Source organism: Anguilla rostrata, chromosome 3 (assembly GCF_018555375.3).
Source record: "Anguilla rostrata isolate EN2019 chromosome 3, ASM1855537v3, whole genome shotgun sequence".
Classification (NCBI taxonomy): Eukaryota; Metazoa; Chordata; class Actinopteri; order Anguilliformes; family Anguillidae; genus Anguilla; species Anguilla rostrata.
Window position 1 is genome coordinate 3379521 of NC_057935.1, and position 23044 is coordinate 3402564.

The 23044-nt window shown below is 48.0% G+C and overlaps 2 protein-coding genes across 4 annotated transcripts; one reads left to right on the forward strand and one right to left on the reverse strand.

Annotated features, from left to right (window-relative positions):
- Positions 1 to 258: 258 nt before the first annotated feature.
- LOC135249842 (soluble guanylate cyclase 88E-like) lies at positions 259 to 19568 on the reverse strand. 2 transcript variants are annotated; one of them, XM_064325466.1, is made up of 18 exons: positions 14157 to 14319; positions 13510 to 13650; positions 12745 to 12884; positions 11047 to 11181; positions 10513 to 10636; positions 9736 to 9855; positions 8705 to 8789; positions 8481 to 8567; positions 7103 to 7220; positions 6080 to 6209; positions 4991 to 5137; positions 3687 to 3833; positions 3203 to 3359; positions 2937 to 3046; positions 2572 to 2661; positions 1665 to 1811; positions 1252 to 1389; positions 259 to 719 (listed from the first exon to the last, which is right to left on the reverse strand). In XM_064325466.1, the coding sequence occupies exons 1-18, from the start codon at positions 14274 to 14276 to the stop codon at positions 561 to 563; spliced, it is 2295 nt and encodes a 764-aa protein (XP_064181536.1). In that variant the 5' UTR covers positions 14277 to 14319; the 3' UTR covers positions 259 to 560. The 2 variants fall into 2 exon arrangements, with proteins under 2 accessions (XP_064181536.1, XP_064181537.1); XM_064325467.1 differs by lacking the exons at positions 13510 to 13650; positions 14157 to 14319 and adding an exon at positions 19433 to 19568.
- On the forward strand, positions 16640 to 22829 carry myoz3a (myozenin 3a). Of its 2 annotated transcripts, none has more exons than XM_064325469.1 (6): positions 16640 to 16868; positions 18141 to 18254; positions 19488 to 19642; positions 19975 to 20128; positions 20234 to 20420; positions 22623 to 22829. In XM_064325469.1, the coding sequence occupies exons 2-6, from the start codon at positions 18179 to 18181 to the stop codon at positions 22804 to 22806; spliced, it is 756 nt and encodes a 251-aa protein (XP_064181539.1). In that variant the 5' UTR covers positions 16640 to 16868; positions 18141 to 18178; the 3' UTR covers positions 22807 to 22829. The 2 variants fall into 2 exon arrangements, with proteins under 2 accessions (XP_064181539.1, XP_064181540.1); XM_064325470.1 differs by lacking the exon at positions 16640 to 16868 and adding an exon at positions 17907 to 18061.
- Positions 22830 to 23044: the final 215 nt, after the last annotated feature.

Here is a 23044-nt window from a genome sequence, read left to right on the forward strand (position 1 = left end):
CAGTAGGATATACACAAATAAGTACAATGATGATTTCAATGCTGCTTTCACATGGTTCACGGTCAATGGTTAGACAGCAAATCGGATCAGTCATTGTAGTGGACAAGAGCACACAAGGGTGAAATTTGGTTAGGATGGCGAATAATGCGCAGGACGGGGATTACCTTCGAAGTTAAATTGATTCAAGTCTTAGATGTGGCACAACACAACACAACATGAATATGGAATACGAGAAATTAATTTTGTCGCCTTTTTCCCCCCCAACAAACATAGACAAAGAGCTATAACCAAGCACAATACTCCTGCCTATGCTGGAAATAGCCGTTTGTACAGTTCTATCGCCTAGCAACATCACCAGAGCAACGTACACATGCGCCCTCGTGCCATCTTGCTTTTTTTCCTTTATCATCCCAAAAGTGTCGTTCTGCCGTCCACCATCTAGCCTGATCCATGTGAATGTAGCAAAGGTGTCATTATAAGAGCTCTGAGTGTCCTGCAGGGTGGAAGGAGAGGGGCAGGGGGGTAAGGGGGGGGGGGGTGTGACCTCACGGCGTCCCGCTTCAGGACAGACGGCACATGGCGCTCTTTTCGAAGCCGCGGGAGTCGCAGGAGCCCGAGGGGGACGCCATGATGGAGTCGCGCCCGTTGAACTCGGCCGAGTTCAGCTCGATGTGCCCGTCCTGCAGGCCGCTGTCCTGGAGCGTGTCCTTGTAGTGCGACTGAGAAGGACGGTAGACCACATGAGGGTGAGTTCAATGAGAAGGACAGGAAACCACATGGGGATGAGTTCATAGAGAAGGACACGAAACCACATGGGGATGAGTTCACAGAGAAGGACAGGAAACCACATGGGGATGAGTTCATAGAGAAGGACAGTAAACCACATGAGGGCGAGTTCAATGAGAAGGACAGGAAACCACATGGGGATGAGTTCATAGAGAAGGACAGAAAACCACATGGGGATGAGTTCATAGAAAAGGACAGGAAACCACGTGGGGATGAGTTCATAGAGAAGGACAGTAAACCACATGGGGATGGGTTCATAGAGAAGGACAGTAAACCACACAATTTCATTGCATGGCATAATGTGATATTTGTGAGGATATTACTGCTGTATTCACTAATAAATACCTTGTGGGTGTTCTCACCCATGTAATAACTATGGGACTAATTTCATTAGCTTGTGGGAGTCTCCTGGGACAAACCACACCCACCTCCCAATATAAACACCAGGCCCCTCCCCCCTCTCACCTTGCTCACAGAGGAGTCCTCCACCCTGCATTCCTCCGTGGACTCTTCCAGGGAGTTACCAGAGGCCTCCATCTTGATTCGATGGGAGGGAACAGACTTCACGTCGTCCTCATCCTCACCCGCCACAGAGGGAAAGACCTGCGGGGACCAGGGTGAGGACACCCACACCCAACCCCCCCTCGTGGTCACTGGAAATGGTACCTTCCAACATGAGAGCCTGCACAGCTTTTGGGAAGTACTCTCGCCAAACTGAGAAAAACGTTTACAGACGGATGTGTTGAGTGAAGACAAAGACGGATCAAAGAGAAAGGAAAGAAAATAAACCATACATAGCTCACTGGAGAGAGAAAGAGACAGGCAGGCAGACAGACAGACAAACAGACAGACTGAGAGGAAAAAAGAGTGGGCCGTACCAACACGTCCTCGTTGATAGGGGGGTCCGGTGGGGAGATGGTGGCTTTGCTGATGGTTTGGGTCTCGAGCTGAGGACAGGCCGCCTGGGCATTTCCGTCTTTGTCTCTCTTTCCCTTCAGCCAGTACGTCTCAATTTCCACGTTACCCTGGGAGCCACAAAAAAATAAAAAATTAAAATAATAATCATAATTAAATACAGAGGATGGCTTTTGATACCACACACAAATGTTAATTTCCTCTGACTGAGGCTCAGAGACTACGATTTCCGTTTCTGCACAAGCGTCCAATCAGCAACCTGGGTCATTAACTACAAAGAGCAGCCAATAATTAGGCAATGAAAGAGCAGACGTGTGTGATGAAAGGTTGCCGTAATCAACGCGTGTCTTTGAAGGCTGTTATCACCAGCTGCAAGCTATCCCGCCTGCCTCCGTCTTCTGCGGGACTAATGATATTCCCAAACACTAACGGGCAGCCAGGACCAATTCGTTAATTAATCCTGCATTCAAACAGATTTCTTTTAATTGTAATTTGTTTTATTTTATTATTTAGATTTTTTACTCTTTACTCTTTGGTTTTACTGTTTTAATGATATATGCTTTTATTCACGTTATTTTTTTATTTTTATAATTACGAATAAAGCACTCACATAAAGGAGTTTTTATTATCTGAAAATGCACCTCTTTATTTGTTTTGTTTCTGGGTGAATTTTTCCTCCAGTGAAGACGTACAGATATTGTGGAGTCTAAACAATTTCACTGATAAATTAAACTATACAAGAGACCTCTGACCTCTGATTAGCTGATGAGGTCACAGCAGTACAGATTTGGTTGCCATAGATACTGACAGATGGAGAGTGATCATGTGACAGCGCACTTGGTCAAAAGTGCAGTTGGTGACTGTGCTAACCTTGATGGTGATAGTTCCCCTTCGCTCGAAGATAAAATGGCTGCCCTTCAGGTGCTCATATGTAGCGCTGCTCAGCTGAATATGCATCTCCTGTAGCAGCACAATGAGAAACCATCATCTCTTATTAATTTTGAAGTTATTTACCATCAGCCGTAACAGGTGTGAGCTTGCCCCCACGTCATTTCATACCACCAAGCAATTCACAATACCAGAGGAACTTTAAATACAAAGTCAACTTCTGTCGCCACATTAGAAGAATCAAGCGAATACAATATTAACATTATGCTGTAACAGATTGAATTAAATTTAGTTATGTCAAAATTGTGATAGTCAGCCCTCCCTGCGATGCACCAAGCACTCTGTACCTTTCCATTGCTCTCCATGGCAGAAGCCGTGTGCACCGTGTCGCCATGGAGACCATACCGCGGCATCTTGTGCCCCACCACTCCCGCTACCACCATTCCGGAGTGAATTCCTGAAAAAAAATAAATAAAAAAAAAACATTTGAGATACACTGAAATTTCAATTCGGAATTCGAAAAAAAATCCTCGAGGAACATTTTTCAGGTCATGAACTTTCAGCTCATTTGGTGAGTTCAGACGTGATTTTAAGCCAGACCCGCTGCACTCACCAACTCGGATCTGGATGTTGTTCCCGTTGGACGGGTCCTTCAGGTGGTCGATGGACCGGACCATGTCCAGCGCCATGTCGCAGATGTTGTGGGCGTGGTATTTGGTCTTCTCCGGTGCCCCGGCAACCACCATGTAGGCATCGCCAATAGTTTCCACCTGGGAAGGAATGAACAGGGAGCAAATTGGCCAACGGTCTACCCTACAAGCCATTCCAAAGGTCTACCCTACAAGCCATTCCAAAGGTCTACCCTGCAAGCAATTCTAGCAGTCTACCCTACAAGCCATTCTAACAGTCTACCGTACAAGCCACTCCAATGGTCTACCCTGCAAGCCATTCCAAAGGTCCACCCAACAAGTCATTCCAACGGTTTATCCTACTAGCCAATCTAAAGGTACACTCATGTAGGCACATGGATGCATAGACACACACGCACCCGCACCCGCACACACACACACACACACACACACACACCGCAGGCCGACCTTGAAGACGCGGTGTTTCTCGCTGAGCGTGTCGAAGAGCGTGTACATGGTGTTCAGCATGGACACCACCTGCATGGGCGTGATGTGGCTGCATATGCGCGTGAAGCCGACCACGTCGCTGAAGAGGATGGTCACATCCGGGAATACCTGGTCATTGGACAGGAAGAGCAGCCAACCTCACAGTCAACATGACCAGCCATCCTCACAGTCAACATGACCAGCCAACCTCACAGCCAACATGACCAGCCATCCTCACAGTCAACATGACCAGCCAACCCCACAGTCAACATGACCAGCCAACCCCACAGTCAACATGACCAGCCATCCTCACAGCCAACCTCACAGTCAACATGACCAGCCAACCTCACAGTCAACATGACCAGTCATCCACACAGTCAACATGACCAGCCATCCTCACGGTCAACATGACCAGCCAACCTCACAGCCAACATGACCAGCCATCCTCACAGTCAACATGACCAGCCAACCTCACCAGCCATCCTCACAGTCAACATGACCAGTCATCCACACAGTCAACATGACCAGCCATCCTCACAGTCAACATGACCAGCCATCCTCACGGTCAACATGACCAGCCATCCTCACAGTCAACATGACCAGCCAACCTCACAGTCAACATGACCAGACATCCTCACAGTCAACATGACCAGCCAACCCCACAGTCAACATGACCAGCCATCCTCACAGTCAACATGACCAGCCAACCCCACAGTCAACATGACCGGACACGTTTCCTATTCATTCTGTACAATGTGTAAACTTATAAATCATCAACACAGAACATCTGATACTTCCTTAGAATGCTACACAGTTTATTTTTAAACTTTTGTTGCCATTTTCTCCCCAATTTAGTCGTTATTCCAATTCCCCGTGTGTATCAGGGTCCTGGTTGATGCGCTATCCTCTCTTGGTCTGGGGAGGGTGTACACTGCCACATGCCTCCTCCGATACATATGGAGTCGCCAGCTGCTTATTTTCACCTGACAGCGAGGAGTTTCACTGGGAGAGCGTAACGCGTGCGGATGTTCACGCTACCTCCCCCAGATCCCCTCCCTGCTGGACAGGCGCCCCGACCAACCAGTAGGAGTCGCAAATGCAACGATCAGGACTCATACTCCTCACTGGCTTCCCACCCACGAACACTGCCAATTGTCTCACCAAGCTGGAAGTACCACTGCCGGGGATTGAACCCCGGTCTCTGTGGTGGTAGGCGAGTGCTTATACCTCTACACTACCCAGACAGCCCTCGCAGTTTGCTTCTAAAGATCAACAAGAGCTCTGACCTCGCAGGTGTTGACGGCCGGTTCTCCCTTACGGAGCCTTTTGGCCACAGGTTTGGGGATCATCCTGTACAGCAGGTCGTCCGTCTTCTTCATCTCATAGTCCAGCATCTTCATGCTCTCCTCCAGCTTGCTGGACTTCTTTTGTTCCTGCAGTCGAAAAAAAATAAAAGGTATGTGATGTGTTCCATCTCAAGCACACCTGATTCTACCAATGAAGCCCATTGATTAGTTGGACCAGGTGTGCGTGAGATCATAGAACACATCAAATACCTGGAACTGGTCGGGGGTAGCCAAGTATGTCATGTCTGTCGCACACAGGAAGTGAAGTATGTATACGTCGCACACAGGAACTGTAGTGTGTATATGTCAATCCAGGGCATATATTTGTGTGAAAAATACATCACTGGTGCATCTTTGTCCAAAAAAGAGGATAATGCCGATTCTTAAATTTCCTTCCAAAGTAGAATTCTACAATGGCAGAGGTAACTCAGCAACAGTCTCAAAGAAAGCTTTTTCAGAGATCCGAACGTTGGCACCGTCATCTTGTGCAAGTACCGTGTAATTTTGCACAAAACATAACAGAAAATGATTCTGGCAAATGATTACAAGCCACCTCACTTTTTAAATTACACACTAGTGTTAGAAAGTGGCTCGTGGCGTTCCAGCTAAATTGTTACCAGACAAATAACCCATACTTTTATACAAATTTTTACTATTCCCATAGCTATGAACACCAGAACAGGCTGCTTCAGACACATGACTTCAAAATGATTTGAATTAAAGATAAATGTAGGTTTTGAACATGCCATTTTTAACATGTCTTTAGAGACCATACAATGCCCACACATACAGCCTTAGAAAGGCACAGACTTTGTGTGTGTGTGTGTGTGCATGTGTGTGTGCCTGTGAATGTGTGTCTGTGTGCATGTGTGCGTGTGTGTGCATGCGTGCCTGCATATTTGTGTCTGTGTGTGCGTGCCTATGCGTGTGTGTGTCTGTGTACGTGCGTGCGTGTGTGCCTGCCTGTGTGTGTGCGTGCGTGTGCGTGTGTGTGTGTACCTGTCACACAGCGAAAGCTGCGGTCTCTACCTGAATCAGGGCCCGTTTCAGCTCCTCTGACTGCTGTGTGCCGGCCAGCACCAGGTCCCGGCTGGAGTCGTGCATGCTCAGGTCGTTGATGTACAGGCCAGTCTTAAACATGGCACTCAGACTCTCCATTCTGCACAACAGAACAGTCAAATATTATATTATATTGGTGTGCTTGTGTGCATTTCAGTTTGCAGGTGCATGTACAGGTGTGCTTGTATGCCGTTTAGTTTACACGTGCTTGTATAGGTGTGCTTGTGTGCAGTTTAGTTTGCAGGTGCATGTACAGGTGAGTTTGTATGCAGTTTAGTTTGCATGTGCATGTACAGGTGAGTTTGTGTGCAGTTTAGTTTGCAGGTGCATGTACAGGTGAGCTTGTATGCAGTTTAGTTTGCAGGTGCATGTACAGGTGAGTCTGTATGCAGTTTAGTTTGCAGGTGCATGTACAGGTGAGTTTGTATGCAGTTTAGTTTGCAGGTGCATGTACAGGTGAGTTTGTATGCAGTTTAGTTTACAGGTGCATGTACAGGTGAGTTTGTATGCAGTTTAGTTTGCAGGTGCATGTACAGGTGAGTTTGTATGCAGTTTAGTTTGCAGGTGCATGTACAGGTGAGTTTGTGTGCAGTTTAGTTTGCAGGTGCATGTGCAGGTGAGTCTGTGTGCAGTTTAGTTTGCAGGTGCATGTGCAGGTGAGTTTGTATGCAGTTTAGTTTGCAGGTGCATGTGCAGGTGAGTTTGTATGCAGTTTAGTTTGCAGGTGCATGTACAGGTGAGTTTGTATGCAGTTTAGTTTGCAGGTGCATGTACAGGTGAGTTTGTATGCAGTTTAGTTTGCAGGTGCATGTACAGGTGAGTTTGTATGCAGTTTAGTTTGCAGGTGCATGTACAGGTGAGTTTGTATGCAGTTTAGTTTGCAGGTGCATGTACAGGTGAGTTTGTATGCAGTTTAGTTTGCAGGTGCATGTACAGGTGAGTTCGTATGCAGTTTAGTTTGCAGGTGCATGTACAGGTGAGTCTGTGTCTCACACAGGTGTCCCCAGGAAGATGATGGACTCCCACTCGGGCATGTATCTCATCTGTCCCTTCAGCTTCAGACAGCGGCTGCCGTCTCCCCAGCTCTCCATGGCATTGGCGCTGTTTCCGTCTGCGTTCAAACACAGCACGGTCCAATCACAGCAGCCCTGTCTTAGCTTGAACACAGTACCAGCCAATCACAGAACCCCTGTGTCAGGTCAAACACAGCACAGTCCAATCACAGCAGCCCTGTCTTAGCTTGAACACATTACCAGCCAATCACAGAACCCCTGCGTCAGGTCAAACACAGCACAGTCCAATCACAGCAGCCCTGTCTTAGCTTGAACACATTACCAGCCAATCACAGAACCCCTGTGTCAGGTCAAACACAGCACAGTCCAATCACAGCAGCCCTGTCTTAGCTTGAACACATTACCAGCCAATCACAGAACCCCTGCGTCAGGTCAAACACAGCATGGTCCAATCACAGCAGCCCTGTCTTAGCTTGAACACAGTACCATCTGATCACAGAACCCCTACTTTCATTTGAACACAGTTCCACTCAACAACAGAACCCCAACCTTTGTTTGAACACAGCACAAGCCAATCACAGAACCCCAACTTTTTTTTTTGAACACAGAACCAGCCAATCAAAGAAACCCCTGCCTTGGATTACACACAGCCACTTAAACATCTTATAAATGACTAACCCTCATTCAGAGGAGGGTCTGTCAGCAGGTTACGCAGCTAGCCTGCACAGACAAGCGTGCTGAGAGCGCTATTCTCCCAGAACTGGGGCATCGCTTTTCGCTTTGTCTCCACAGGAGAGCAGCCACACGGGGTCTGTGTGTGAGCGAGACACGGGCTCGCATCCCGAATTCAGAGCAGGCTTCACGCTCCGGGGTTCAACAAATTCGATCTGCACCATCTCAAGGACCCCTTTGTCTGCGGGCTTTCATCCCGGCCCGCCACTTAACCGCAGTTCAGTTAAGTTCAGCTCTTTGTCTCTTGTCTCCGTTCAACCGCGCCGGCCTCCTCAAACCGACAACAGGGGGTTACGTCTACAGACTGTGACCTTCGTTTAAAAAAAAAACCCAGAAATAAAACTCTGTAAATGTCAGCGGCAAAATCGACAGTCTGACGAAGGTCGTCGAACGCGAGAGGAAGCGAACGTCGACGGCATGTCCTCTTGAGCGCACGTTAGCTATTCACAGCTCCGCTAGGCTAACAAAGTGCCACATTCTGCAGTTTAAAAAAAAATCAATCACTGAACAAGAGATCCGGTGTGTGATCAGAATAACATGTGATAATAAGCAGACACTCAAAAGTTATAAAAGACTAAACACACGCTGGAGCAATGCATTCTGGGTCGGTCGATCTCGGCTCTCACCTTTGTAGTCGTCTCCGATGATGGACTGGAAGGCCATGAGCTCCACGTCCACGTCCGCAGAGCGGTTGGTGTTCTCGTAGTCGGAATCTATGAAAGCAGACCCACAGCACGGTTTTAAAAAAAAAATCACCATCAACTGCGCTCAAAAGTTTCAACAGACCGGGTCATGTGACGACAGGGGAGGCGGACACCTGACCCCCCCCCCCAAAAAAATGGCACCTTACTCTGGACGCGGTTGTGCAGGTTCCTCTCCCTCTTCACCGGCTCCTTGGACATGATCTCAAACAGGTTGTTGGGGTGCGAGATGATCTGTGGAGATGAAGCAGAGGACACGCCCGTCTCAGCGGCTGCGACTCATTGGTAATTCTGCGGTGGCTCACAAATTATAGATGCTTATGGTTATTCTGGCTATGGCTGGTAGTTCAGCTAAAGAGGTTAATCTTTAACTTTTCAAACCAGTATGTTTTGGCACGCGGCCTCCATCTGTCCTGTCACATTGGGCCAGGGTTTTCAAGGGGTTTTCTGGTCCAGGGAACCCCCCCCCCATCCCCACATAGGCTCAAAGCATTATAAGTTTAAAGTTTATTTTTAAATATTTTCCCAAATCTACATGTAGTTGATTAGTCACTGCATATCCAGTCTGGCCAGGGGTCCACTGCAGTACCTGCAAGGAACTCCAGGGGTCTGCGAACCCACCAGGATATGGGCCATCACCTTCTAAAAGGCTCCTGTGACAGCACACAGCCTGTCTGTAAAATGGTCAGCTGCATGTGGAGTTGCCATGGCAACTTACACGTAACACAACTACATGGTTAAGTGGACCCAAAATAGGCCACCTGTATGTGTTAAATGGAGTTTGCACCCCCTTTGAGTGGTTATAGAACAGCTGACTACAGGGGGTTTCATTCGAACAGCCTGTTGCTTGGCCATCAAGAAAGAATCCTGTCTAGTATATTGCGTACTGACAAATGTATAGCCAAGTCAAAAATGTATGTACTGCAATATCTTTTGTAAAACTTGTGCATCATCTTACATTATTATGACCCTTGTTGGTTTCCGTACAATGCTTGTCTATAGTCCTGAGCCAATCAGATTAATGTCTGGCAGATCACTGTACCTTGTGCCGAGGCAAACTCCTCATATGAATCCTATACTGATTCCTACATCTCGACTCCGGTACGTTTGTTTCACCCGGAGTTCTAGCCTTGCCCCAAATTACACGCTTTAGCAGAGCAAGGCCCCCCTGGCACCTCACCATGTTCCAGGTGAACTCCACCAGGGGGCGTGCCAACAGGAAGGCGTCGTTGATCTTCTTTCCGTCCAGGTCGGGGAAGACGGTGGCCAGGCCAGAGCCCACGTTGTGCACCACCATGTCCTGGAAGACAGAAATTACACACGCCACACACCAGGGGTGTATCCACGTCGGAGTACCCTACTGGGAAATGCACGGGTAATGCGATGTACACAGACTTGAAGCACAATGTCTGGATGGTGTCCAACGATGAGATTGGGGTAAAGCATTAAACGGGAAATTACGAAACTGTCAATTGTAGCGCATAATTAAACAAGTTTGAATAGATGTTGCGGCACATTGACAGACACAAATGTTAAATAATACCGCAATTAGCAGAGATACATCCTCCCCCCATCAGCAGTCCATCACAACCCCCCCCCCCCTCAATATCTGTACCTGTTGGCTGAGCAAGTTACATACAAAGTGCTGTTTCTACACACCCTACTAACTCTATTACTCTGTTTTTCCTTATCCCTCTTTCTCTCTCTCTCCCTCTCTCTCTCTCTCTCTCTCTCTCGCTCTCACACACACACACACACAAACACAGATTTACTGTAAATCCTTGTCAACAGCTTGAATATCAAGAATCTCATCTGTTTTTGGTTTTTCCTTTAGATATTACAGAAACAGTTCTCAGAGAGAGAGAGAGAGAGAGAGCACATTAAATCACAGTAACGCAGCAGTGATAAAGCATAAGTCGCCTCGCACACGCCCACACACACACGCCCGCCCGCGCACCTGTCTGAAGACGATGTTGAAGGGGAAGACTTCGAAGAAGAAGTCACTGGTGATGGGCAGGATCTCCTGCTCCTCCTCGTCCTCCTTCTGAATGTAGCGGTAGGCAGAGTTGTCAAAGTTGAGCCTGGGAAACAGCCATGTTGTGCACAGGAACCATGGTTACAGAATTATTATTATTATTATTATCATTATCATCATCATCATCATGCTGTTTTTGCATTGTTAGTGTTTGTAGAACAGATAAAGCTCATTTTAACCTAATTAAAATGATAAAGAGGGTCGCACAAACAGTCCTCTCATTTTGCCTCTTGAATGATTAATCAAGCACCTAGTTAATTTAATTTACCAAAATAAAGGCGAATAAATGCTTCGGGTTCACAGAGCACTCAGAAAAAGGGGCAGGCTCGACGCCAGGCTTTTGTTTTGTAAAAAAATACTTTCGCGCGGTCGCTCATGTCTGTTTCCTGAGCGACAGAGAGCAGAGCAAAAGACCGGGGTGGGAAAAAAAAGGTTGCCGTGGTGACCAGCGCTGACCTCATGGTCACGTGGGAGTAGTCCCCCACCAGCTGCTCGGACAGCACCTCCACGTGTATGTCCGTGTCGTAGAACTGCTTCCCCATCTGGCGCAGCTGGCCCATGGCGTAGTGCAGGTAGCCCTTCCGTTTGCTCCTGCAGGGAGAGAGTGTGGTATAACGGGTTAGGGAACCCGAAGGTTGTGGGTTTGAGTCCCAGGTAGGACACTGCTGTTGTACCCTTGAGCATAGTGCAGGTTTCCCTTCATTTTGCTCCTGCGTCCGGAGGAGGGGGGGCAGAGAGAGAGAGAGTGGGGTATAACAGGTTAGGGAACCTGAAGGTTGTGGGTTCGAGTCCCAGGTAGGATGCTGCTGTTGTACCCTTGAGCCTTGGGATGTAACAACGGCGCTAAACAGTTTGTGTAAACAGCAGCGTGAGCTGGATCAGGAGAATAGAATAATGTCGTTTGCTAGAAGCCTGTAATGAAATACACAGGTGTGAAATTAGGGGGAGAGGGAAAGGTGTGAAATGGAAGGAAATTGGAAAATTAACAGATGATTCAAAAAGGTAAGTAAGCAGAGAACGAGCAGCTGCATTTTGCTTTCCATTAGGGGTAAACTCTTCCGCCCTTTCTCCTTCCAACCTCCTTCTCCTTTGTCCCTTTCTCTGTCTCTCTTCCTTCTCTGCATTTGTGTTCCCAAATTGTTCATCACCAGAGCTGCATCACACATAGTCAAGTAATAGCAAAGGACAGTATAATGACTAAATTGCACCATTCAGCTCACCTTAGCGTATGGGTTGCTATAATCTTGATTGCCTCTATCTGAGTGCAGATGTTCTCCTGTACTCCACAACACTACAAATCCCAAATCCATTTCTATCCATAAATAATGCTCTCGACCGAGATGTACTGTCTGCTGTAATCGGGTCACTTCTAACTCTATCAATTGGCTCTGTTAACAAAGTATAAAATATTCAAATGAATACCTTTCAAATTGTAAAATACTTCAACAACAGCTTCTTCTCAGTGACACATTTAATCTCTTAGACACCTGGAGCTAGATTTGTTGCCCTTTTTTGGCTCTGTAATTGACCTGTAATGCAGGGGGACCCCATTTTGGCTCTGTATTTACCTGTAATGCCGGGTGACCCCATTTTGGCTCTGTATTGACCTGTAATGCAGGGTGACCCCATTTTGGCTCTGTATTGACCTGTAATGCAGGGTGAGCCCATTTTGGCTCTGTATTGACCTGTAATGCAGGGTGACCCCATTTTGGCTCTGTATTGACCTGTAATGCAGGGTGACCCCATTTTGGCTCTGTATTGACCTGTAATGCAGGGTGACCCCATTTTGGCTCTGTATTGACCTGTAATGCAGGGTGACCCCATTTTGGCTCTGTATTGACCTGTAATGCAGGATGACCTCATTTTGCCACTGTATTGACCTGTAATGCAGGGTGACGCCATTTTGGCTCTCCATTGAATTGTAATGCAGGGGGACCCCATTGTTCAGTCTGTATTGACCTGTAATGCAGGGTGACCCCATTTTGGCTCTGCATTGACCTGTAATGCAGGGTGACCCCATTTTGGCTCTGTATTGACCTGTAATGCAGGGTGACCCCATTTTGGCTCTGTATTGACCTGTAATGCAGGATGACTCCATCTTGGCTCTGTATTGACCTGTAATGCAGGGTGAAGCCATTTTGGCTCTGTATTGACCTGTAATGCAGGGTGACCCCGGTGGCAGACTCCTCCTGGCAGAAGAAGGTGGGGGGCTGCACTTTGGGGTAGCTGAACCGCAGGTACTCGTGGAGGTTATCCAGCCCGTTCACAAAGTCACGCACATGCCGGCCCAGTACCTGCAACACAGGCAGGAACTCAACACACGAACTCAACACTAACATACTAAACACGCCAACTCAACACTAACATACTAAACACGCCAACTCAGCACTAACATACTAAACACACTGACTCAACACTAGCCCACTAAACACACAGAATCAACACAAACCTACTAAAAACACTGACTCAACACTAGCCTACTAAACACGCCAACTCAACACTAACCTACTAAACACACTGACTCAACACTAACCTACTAAACACACAAACTCAACACTAACCTACTAAACACACTGACTCAACACTAATCTACTAAACACACAGACTCAACACTAGCCTACCAAACACACTGACTCAACACTAACCCAGTGAACACACTGACTTCACACAAACCAACAAAACACACTGACTCATCATAGGCACAACACTGACACACACAATCAGGATTGACAATCAAAAAAACAAACACAAAAACAGCTAATAACAGCTAACGGTACAGAAAACTCAACACAGTGAAACACACATGGAATCATAACCAAAGCTAACAGTACAGAACATTCAACACACTGAAACGCACAAGCAAACATCTATCAGTTTTGCATGATGAATGAATGAATGAATGAATGCATTCACCCTCACCTTCAGGATCCTGTCGTATCCGTACTTTCCCACAAATCCCAGGAAGTAGACACCCCAGGAGTTCATCAGTTCATTGTAGGGCGTACCTGTTACCCCACTGGCTGCCTTGGCAATGCGAGGAATCACACTTTCACTGTACACCTGGGGGGGGGGGAATAAACTACCTCAGGAATCACACTCTCACTGCATTGATTGTACTACAACACACATGTACCCACACACACATAGACACACACACATTCAAACAGCACTACACACATGCACGCACACAAACAATACTATACACACACACACAAACATACACAGACACACACACATACACACACACACACACACACACACTAACACACACACACAGGCACACAAACAAAAACACAAACGCATAAACATGACCTTAACTCTGGAGCTATGGAACTCCCCCCGACCCCCCCTTACCAGGAACTCCCTCGTCTCTCAGGACACCCCCTGGCCAGTAAGCCGAGGAAACCAGATACCCTCGGCTATCTGTCAACAGCGGCTCTCTCACACGACAGGTGTGAAAGTGCCCCCCTGACCCCCCCACCCCCCACCCCACCCCGCCTCCCCACCTGCTGGAGCCATCAGCTCCGCCCCCCCCTCGCCTCCCCCCACCTCGCCGCCTCTCCCACCTGGTGAGTGACGAAGGAGTGGAGCCTCACATCCGCTCGCTCCCTCACCAGCTTCCACACGTCGTCCCCGTACGACTCCTTGATGAAGTCGTGCAGGCTCTCGCACAGGAGGCCGTACATGTCGCTGCCGCGGCGACCGTGTCACCGGGGTGGTGGGTGGGGGGGTGGGGGGGTCAGAACCCCAAAAAACCACCCAGGAGGCGCCGGAGGAAAGAGAGAGGCCGAAGAGCAGTGCGGGATATAAACGAGGTCCCGCGAGCCGCGCTGTCGCCGTCCGTCTCCGTGGGAGACGTGCTCACGCTCGAGTCGATTTTCGGGTTTTCCTCCCCCCGCCGCTCTCTGCCTGTTAGCTTCTCGGGAGACTCTCTCTCCTGGCCTGGGACGACGCGGAGGACTCCTTTAAAAAGGGTCTACGCCCCTCGCGCTGCCACTCGACTGCTGACGGCCAGCCATTGTCCCGCTGTCACCTGTCAGTACCTGGTGGCCCCCGGACACGCCCCCGCACCTTGTTCATGTGACAGGAACAGACCGCAGCGCTCTGAGTCCAGCTCTCAGCGCCACATGACGCCCCGTCAAGAGCCTCTTCCTGTCTGATCTCTGCCCCAAAATAAGGACGGAGGTCTTCCAACTTTGGGATGGGGGACAACAAACAGAAAATTTTTTTTGGGGGGGGGGACTAATAGTTCCAGAAATACAACATGATAATATTGGATGGGGGGGCATTTGATGTTTTCCCAAAGTTGGGGGGAATGTGTATGCTCTATATGCATGTACATACACACACATAAGCACATGCACACACACACATACACATACACACACACACACACACACACACACACACATATACCCACCCACCCAGCCGCACACACACACAGGCACACTCATGCACACACACACACACACACACACATATATACCCACCCACCCACTCGCACCCGCACACACACACAGGCACACTCATGCACACACACACACACACACTTGTAAAATCACACAATGATGTGTAATCACAGCCTGCTGAGTTCCCTGATTACAAACATAGAGCGCATGCAGGCACTCCTGTCACACTGGGAGCCACTGGAGCTTCGGTATCCTCTTTAGACTCTGTGCCCCATTACCAAACCCCCCATTTTACCATTACTACACCCCCTCCCCCATTTTACCACTACCAAACCCCCCCCAACTGCAATCTACACAATGGCCACTAATGAGGACATACGGTCAAAACATAAACACGTTACCTCTGAAATCTGAGGTATAACCTGAGGTTGCAATATACACTAATGACACCATGCTATATTTCAATTCAGCTCTACTTGTATAATCCTTTTTACCGAGACACTGTCAAAAAGACATATTACAACAGCAAAAAACCACACATTACATATTGTAAGTGTAATGCATACTTTAAACTTATTCATGGATCATAGGAAATGTAATTATATAGATGGAATGGATCTAGCAAACATAGTGAATGTACTCATAAAAGCTGCCATGTTCACAGAAGAGGGAATCCATTATTCCTTTTAATCTGTATGCATCGACCGTTCTGAACGCAGCGACTTGTTGAATTAATTAAGATGTTGCATTGCTGTAAGACTCAAACACAGAACTTGTTATGAATGATGATACAAGCTCATGAATAAATAAACAAGACTTGTGATTACTGTGTGAGTGTGATTGAGAAAGGGGGGAGGGGGTTTCATCAAGAAAGCCTTGTTTGGAAACAGGAGGGGGAAAATCACAGGAAAACAGGAGGGGGACTAAAACTCCAAATTACATTTGTATGATTTTGGTTTGCAGTTCAGTAAAGGCCTTTACCCTTTTCTCCAGAGAGAAACCGACATGTAAACAGAAGTCAACAAAACCATGTCCAAATCCAAGGAGAGAACGGCCGCAGCAATGCTAGCTGTGCGTTTAAATAGCTTAGCTGCATGGTTAACCCAACTCCAACCCTTAACCTTCGACCCTCAGATATTCAGTGATGATGTCATATTCCACAGTAATGCCATCAGTGGGAATGACATATTCAGTGGGAATGTCATATTCAGTGGGAATGCCATATTCAGCGGGAATTCCGTTTTCAGTGGGATTGCTATATTCAGCAGGAATGCCATGTTCAGTGGGAATGCTATATTCAGTGGGAATGCCATATTCAGCGGGAATTCCATATTCAGTGGGAATTCCGTTTTCAGTGGGAATGCCATATTCAGCAGGAATGCCATATTCAGAGGGAATTCCGTTTTCAGTGGGAATGCTATATTCAGCAGGAATGCCATATTCAGCATGGATGCCGTATTCAGTGGGAATGTCTGGGGGCTGTGCTGAGGTGTGGCTGCCTGTTTGGTTCTGGGAATCACGGGCTGTACGGCTGCATGGTGTCAGTTGTTTTCTGGGCACAGGCGACAGCCGACGTCTAGGATCATATTTTTATTGGGGGGGACGCAGAGGTGGGCGGGGGGGGTGGGTGGGGGAGGTGAATTCAGGCCTTCGGCCTCCTCCGAGCCGCTGCTCCGGGTGCTAAAATAGACCGGTGATGTAAGCGAAGCGGAAGAGGTCCACACGCTCACACGAGCCGCCCCAGCCTCGTCCGCCTCACTCCCGGAGACGACAGACGAGAGCGTGAGACCAGAGATCATCGCCGTCTGGACCGCGGAGCGCGGGAGACGCTAAAACACCGTACCGCCAGCATCCTCACCTGTCGCCCAGGTAACCCGGCCGCGCTCGCCCTCCCCCCCCCCACACGCACCTGTTCCTGGCGTCCAGATGATAAGAGCATTACTCTCAGGATGGAGGAGTGAGGTGGGGTGGGGGGTGACGATGGATGGAATTAGCCGTCTTAAAACTGTAAGAGTGTTTACTGGGCCTGTAGGTTGCCTGCCTCTTCTGTCCTATGTATCGCAGAATAAAGTATGAGATATTTAACTTCTGCAAATTACATGTATTTGAAAGGGGTGATGGCAGATATATCGCAATATCCAGTTCATGTTTAACTTGGACGTGAACATTAAATCTCAAAATGTTGATACATTTGGATTTCATACAGGACTTGTCATGTTGATTCCCATCACTGCATTTTTGTCTGTTTTTGGTATTTACCATTTAGATTATTTTTTCGTTGTTTTGTTTATTTTCGTATTTCCTTTTCTTGTTTTCCGCTCAGTGTGGTGTTTGTGTGACTATTTACGAACAGAGATAAATATCAGGATCTTGGCACTGTTCTAAAGAGGCTGAGCTGCTTGGGTTATGGGGTCAAAATACCGCATAAAGAGGATGCATTGCTTAGGTTGCGGGGTTAAAATACCCATTATGTCAGGCACACGCTAAACGCGCCATCGGAATGACGGCATGGGTGAGCGAGAGAACGACGAACAGGCTGCCGACCGCTTCCCCTCATAAAACCAGACAGCGTAGCAGGGACGGAAACCTGTTGTTGAGGACACGGGTTAAATGTATTACCCTATATCATATCCAGCACAGAGTGCATCAACGTGCATAAAGTTTCATTTACGTTCGTTCTCTTGTATTTTAAAGAAGAATATTGCAAATAATAATCTTAATGTAGAACACGCTACCGAATGCCATTGAGTACCGTTAGCTGATTGTGTGCTGAGTATTCTAAAGTAAGCCAAAAATACACAGAAACGGTTTGAACCCCACAAAGAGTTTGTCCAGCGCAAGGCAGTTTTTTTTGTCTGTGTAAATTCCACTTGGGCAAGAGAGGAGAGGTTTGGACCTTGCACGCGAGTATCTGGAGCGGCTGCGTGCGCGTGCACACTGTGACGGATTACTGGCGATTCACACACTGAGCGACGCAGGGAAAACGAATAGCCTACATCGTCGTCTTAACGATGCTGAATACAACGGATAAGACGGGAAATAACTATATATTAACATTTCAAGTAAATTATATTGCCAAAGAACTGTCTGCTGCTTAGCAATATCAATTATGTAAATATGCATTTACTGTCCTGTTTTCAGACGCGTTGGATTTCTACGGCGAAAACTAGGCTGCAAAGATGCAAGCGCCGTACGGTGACCTGACCAGGCAGAGGAAACAACAGGCCATGGCTTTGAGCAACGAAGCCAGAGGAGGTTATTTATTTATTTACTTTTAACATTTCGCAAACTCCAGAGATAGAGAGAGATTGTTTTTACGGACAACAAAATAAGATAGTTAGGCCTACCAGTTCACGCATGGCTGCAAGATCAGGTATAACTATAAACCTTTTGTAAATGTGTCTCACGCACAGTAAAATACCCAGTGTTAAATCAACTCTTACAGAGTACATATGGTCCTGATATGGTCCAGAGTATGCCTATATGTATTCTGTGACTGGACGTCTTACTGTGTGCGTTTGTGTGGCGTAATAGAGCGGGTCCGTCATTCTGGTCGTCGTTCCGCCTGTTTTTTTGTTATCTTGTTCTCATATTTTCCGATGATCGCAGCCGACTTCCTCTGACTCAGATGCGCTTTTGGGACGGCGGAGGCCCGAGCTCAGCAAAATGTGAGCCCTCGGGAATTTTTAACGACTACGTCAAGAAGGCGATTGCAGTTACTATAACCAGCTTAGCTGCAAGTAGGCTACACGCGACTGTCTCCGACCAGGGGCGGATAGGCGTTTCTAAGGGCGCAGTTTATAACTCGTTTCCCACGCAACGCCGGCTAATAACAAACTTAAGACCTCGGACACATCCTTGGAGCTATTTCAGAGTCGCAGTGCTTTAATACCAGATTTCAGCCGCTGCGTATTCGCTGGCACGCCGTTTTGCTATTTGCAATATGGCAACATGACCTCGGCTCGCGCTGAGAATATCCATACCCGTGTGGCCGAAGGAGTAACCCCCCAGTGTGAGGAATTGAACACCTGTAGTCAATTTTCGACCCTGACGCCAGCTTACAAGTCCGGGAACAATGATAACGTCGCTGCCTGCAAAGAGCACGCGAACGTCAATAAATCGGATTTAGTGAATATGTGTCCGTTTGAATGTTTGCCTTTCTCATAGTGGACTATAAGACCGGCGCGCCCAGCTCTGTATTTATTCGCTGCCGTGATTGCTTCTGCAAATAGTCACGATTTTAAAAAAATGCACATTACCCTTTGGGACAGTTTTAGTTAGGAATTTCCCAACGCCATTATAGGAATCCATACTTATCAGTGCGGGATACCCATTGCATTTTTATTAAGTTATTCAATTTTTGGTGAAATTAAATGTAAGTCTAAATGACTAATTTCCGGTGTATATGGGTGTGTGCGTCTTCACAAACGTACGTGTGTTGCCGTGTGCTGTCTCTCCATCTGCGCACACACGTCTGTTTGTGTTCAGGCCATCTCAACCTCGGGAAGAAGATCAGTGTTCCCAGGGACATTATGATGGAGGAGCTGCATCTGCCAGCGAACCGAGGATCTCGCATGTTTCAGGAGCGACTGAAGAGGGTGGAGATGTTCACCTTGGAGAACGCAGCGAACCCGCCCAACCGTGTAAGAGGCATCACCGCCGCAGCATCTGATTGGTTGGTGGATTAATTTATTAAGTAATCAGGCGTCAAAGAAACTACGTTTGCGTTTGTCGTCTGTGAGACACTCGGGCGCTTGTTCTGAATGCTTTCTCCAATCTCAGTGCGCAGCCATCTTGCTTGCTTAAAAACCGGATTTATAGCGGGTTGTCTTTGACGAGGCCGTATAATACCATTTGCCCTGTGTCGTTTATGGCCTACATTTATTCTCTGAATCCCACAGCGCAAGGAGAATACGATGTATAAAATGAAAATTTTCCCAAAATGAGGGGACTTTTAATACCTGTTCTGTTGCAGTGTCCAGTCGTGAATCACATCCAGATGTCCCAAAACGCACAGGGGGGCAAAGAGAATGTTCGCACGGAGATGACAATCCAGCCCAGGAAAATGTTGGTGACCACTCTGGACAAGACAGTGGCCAAGAAGGGCAGCCCAAATGTTATCGCCCCCGGTAAGCCTGACATCAGCGTTTCCGCTGACTCAGCATGACCCTCGGAAGGTCTGTACAGGATGACCTGGCAACCCTGGCCGAACAGACTGTCCCCCCCCCCCCCAGGTTATTCCGGACCCCTGAAGGAGATGCCCACGGAGAAGTTCAACGTGACGGCGTACCCCAGGGGCTACTGTTCCCCATGGAGTGAGGCGCTAGGCCAGCGTGGGGATCTGCAGATCACTCTCAACCTCCCTTTGCCTGAGACCCCTCCCCAGAAACAGTACATTACCCACTACAGGTGCTTCAACAGGTGAGTCCCTCAACACACACCCTTGACCCCTGCCCCAATCCCCCCCCCCCTCCCCAAACCTCCTGCTTCCTTTCTGAAGACACACATTGAGTAGATTCTTCCACGGGGAGGTCAAACAGACATGGGTCACTCAGAACCCACTGAGCTGGCAAGGACAAAAGCCCTTCGAAGCACTGGAACGAGACCACGAAAGTTCAGCCTCAAGGTTTAAGCAACAGGTGACAGGCAACAAGTCGGGACCTCGAGTCCGTTTGCAGAAGCGGAGAGATTGTCCAAAAAGATCAAAAGAAACGGAGATCTACGAGAGGAAAACAGATTTGATATACGTCACGTTATTAACCTGGAGACAGGCACCCCAAGTTCCTTTTGGCGGGGGCTCGTGTTTCCACCACGCCCGTCCTAGCGGAAACCCGAAACCCGATAACGGGGCCTGCCTCTGTGGCCTTGGCTTCGCTGGCTTTCCATCGCCGCTCTGGCCGCTGGCCTGCTGGCCCCGGCACTGCTGCTCCACCCAGTTTTGCCTTGCGTTTTGGCCCTGTCCGAAACTGCCAACTTCCCTACTGTTGAGTTTATAACTGTAAGTTCAGTACACCGGATGGAGAAGGTTGTTAAATTGGGTGAAATTTTCTCTGAATGTACTTGCAGTCCCTGGATGTCTGGGGCTTTGCTGAGCGTATTCGGGAGCGCACGTTTCAGGAAGTGAGCCATACTTTCTAGAAGGAGATCCTACAAATCTGAGAGGAAGAGGGGGGACCTTTTTCCTACAAGGGCAGGAAGTCTTACAACACTTACACAGTACTGCTGGAAAATAGTTCAGAGGATATTTTTTGCGTACTGCCAATCGCGTAATAAGAAATATGCACTAAACAGTTAGGCAGTACATATTTTGAAGACAGAGTAGTTGGGAGGCTGCTTTGGACACAGCCTTTGTTATGTTGAGTTGAGCAAGAGCCATCCGTGGCGTGGTGACGGGACTGGCTTGATGACAAGGGGCGGGGCCAGTGGATTGTGCTGATAGTAACAGAATGTTTTGCTAATTTTGGTTGATATTCTGCATGGACCAGCTGTTCAAAGATTTACATGTCAAATTTTTTTTTTTTTAATCAAACATTGCTCTTTTGCAGTAATTGCCTGCAATAGCTGTCTGATAGATGGCGTGTGGGTGTGGTGTGTGTGTACATTGAACAATGAAAGCAGAAGTTGCCCCATGCTCATATACTGTAGACTGCCTCTCCATAATGACTAATATGAAAAATACTTAACTTGCTTCTTTTTTTCTTCGAAGTTTATCTAAACTGGCAAAATGTTGTTAAACGTTCTCTCCCTGCTGACAGCGCACAAGCCGAAGGTATTATCGAATAGATTATTTTAAACCTGTCAACGGTCTGCGGATTTATGTTATATTAGAATCGCGCAACGTCACTATAACGCGGTCTCCGTGCTGGCGCGAGAAAACCGAGAAAAGCTTAACAGCCAGCCCCCGGAAAAGAGCGCCTTTGGTGGAAACGCGGTGTTAAATGTCTCGCGTCTATTTAAGCCGCTGGCAGGAAACGTGACACGCTCTGGCCTCCGCATGCCTTTCAGCCCCTCAGAATCGATTGCGCAGACGCGCGATCGCGTTTCCCAAGCAAAGGAGAACACATCGTCAGTGATTACATCTGTGATGTTTTTGCCATTGACGTTTTTTTTTTTTTTTCCATTTTTAACTTTTATAACTCCCTTGGTGTACCCTCTGGAAATAGTCGTGAGAATTTATTAGACTTCTGACGCACTGTACACTGGAACAACGCATGTATTGACACACGCTGGTCTCTACAACTGCATCATTTAATCCACATATAATTTCCATTATATGGAATGCTGGGATAGGCTCCAGCACCCCCATGACCCTGCCCAGGATAAGCGGGTATAGATAATGGATGGACCCTGCCTAGATAGCGGTATAGATAATGGTAGGACCTGCCCTGGATAGCTCCAAGATATGGATGACCCTGTCTAGGATTAGCGAGTATAGATAATGGATGGATCCTGCCCAGGATAAGCAGGTATAGATAATGGATGGACCCTGCCCAGGATAAGTGGTTATAGATAATGGATGGACCCTGTCCAGGATAAGCAGGTATAGATAATGGATGGACTCTGCCCGAGATAAGCAGGTATAGACAATGGATGGATGGATAACCCAGTCTCCTCCTTCCCCAGAGCCCCGATACCTTTTACCCGAGTGGCAGAAGCTCCGCGGTTGGTCCCCACGCCCCGGATCGAGCCCGTGGAGGTCCAGAGCGAGCCCATCCAGGCCCCGCAGCACGCGGGCATGCGCCCAAACTTCAACCGCGCCCCCCGCGGCTGGGGCATGAACTACAACCCAGAGTCCAACGAGCTGTGAGGAGCCCCACCGCCCCCCGCCCCCCTCCCCCAAAAACACTGAGCGGCTGAACTTGCTCCATCCCACCAAGTACGACCCACCGTCACCTCTCACCAGAACCTGGATGACCATCACCCCAAGCGACTATCTGCCCAGCATGGTTCCTGGAGATCTGCCGTCCTGTTGGTTTTCACTCCGACTATAGCAACGCACACCTCATTTAATAGCTAGAGATCTCATTGAGCTGCTAATTAGTACA

What these genes read in the sequence shown, in the direction of transcription:
- LOC135249842 (XM_064325466.1), bottom strand. Translation starts at nt 14,276, where the DNA reads ATGTACGGCCTCCTGTGCGAGAGCCTGCACGACTTCATCAAGGAGTCG. An exon ending in ATCTTCCTGGGGACACCTGT is followed by an intron (nt 6,210 to 7,102) that starts GTGAGACACAGA and finishes TCTGTTGTGCAG; the next exon opens with AATGGAGAGTCTGAGTGCCA. An exon ending in AGAAACACCGCGTCTTCAAG is followed by an intron (nt 3,360 to 3,686) that starts GTCGGCCTGCGG and finishes ATTCCTTCCCAG; the next exon opens with GTGGAAACTATTGGCGATGC.
- myoz3a (XM_064325469.1), top strand. Translation starts at nt 18,179, where the DNA reads ATGCAAGCGCCGTACGGTGACCTGACCAGGCAGAGGAAACAACAGGCC. An exon ending in GAGCAACGAAGCCAGAGGAG is followed by an intron (nt 18,255 to 19,487) that starts GTTATTTATTTA and finishes GTTTGTGTTCAG; the next exon opens with GCCATCTCAACCTCGGGAAG. An exon ending in CAGCGAACCCGCCCAACCGT is followed by an intron (nt 19,643 to 19,974) that starts GTAAGAGGCATC and finishes GTTCTGTTGCAG; the next exon opens with TGTCCAGTCGTGAATCACAT.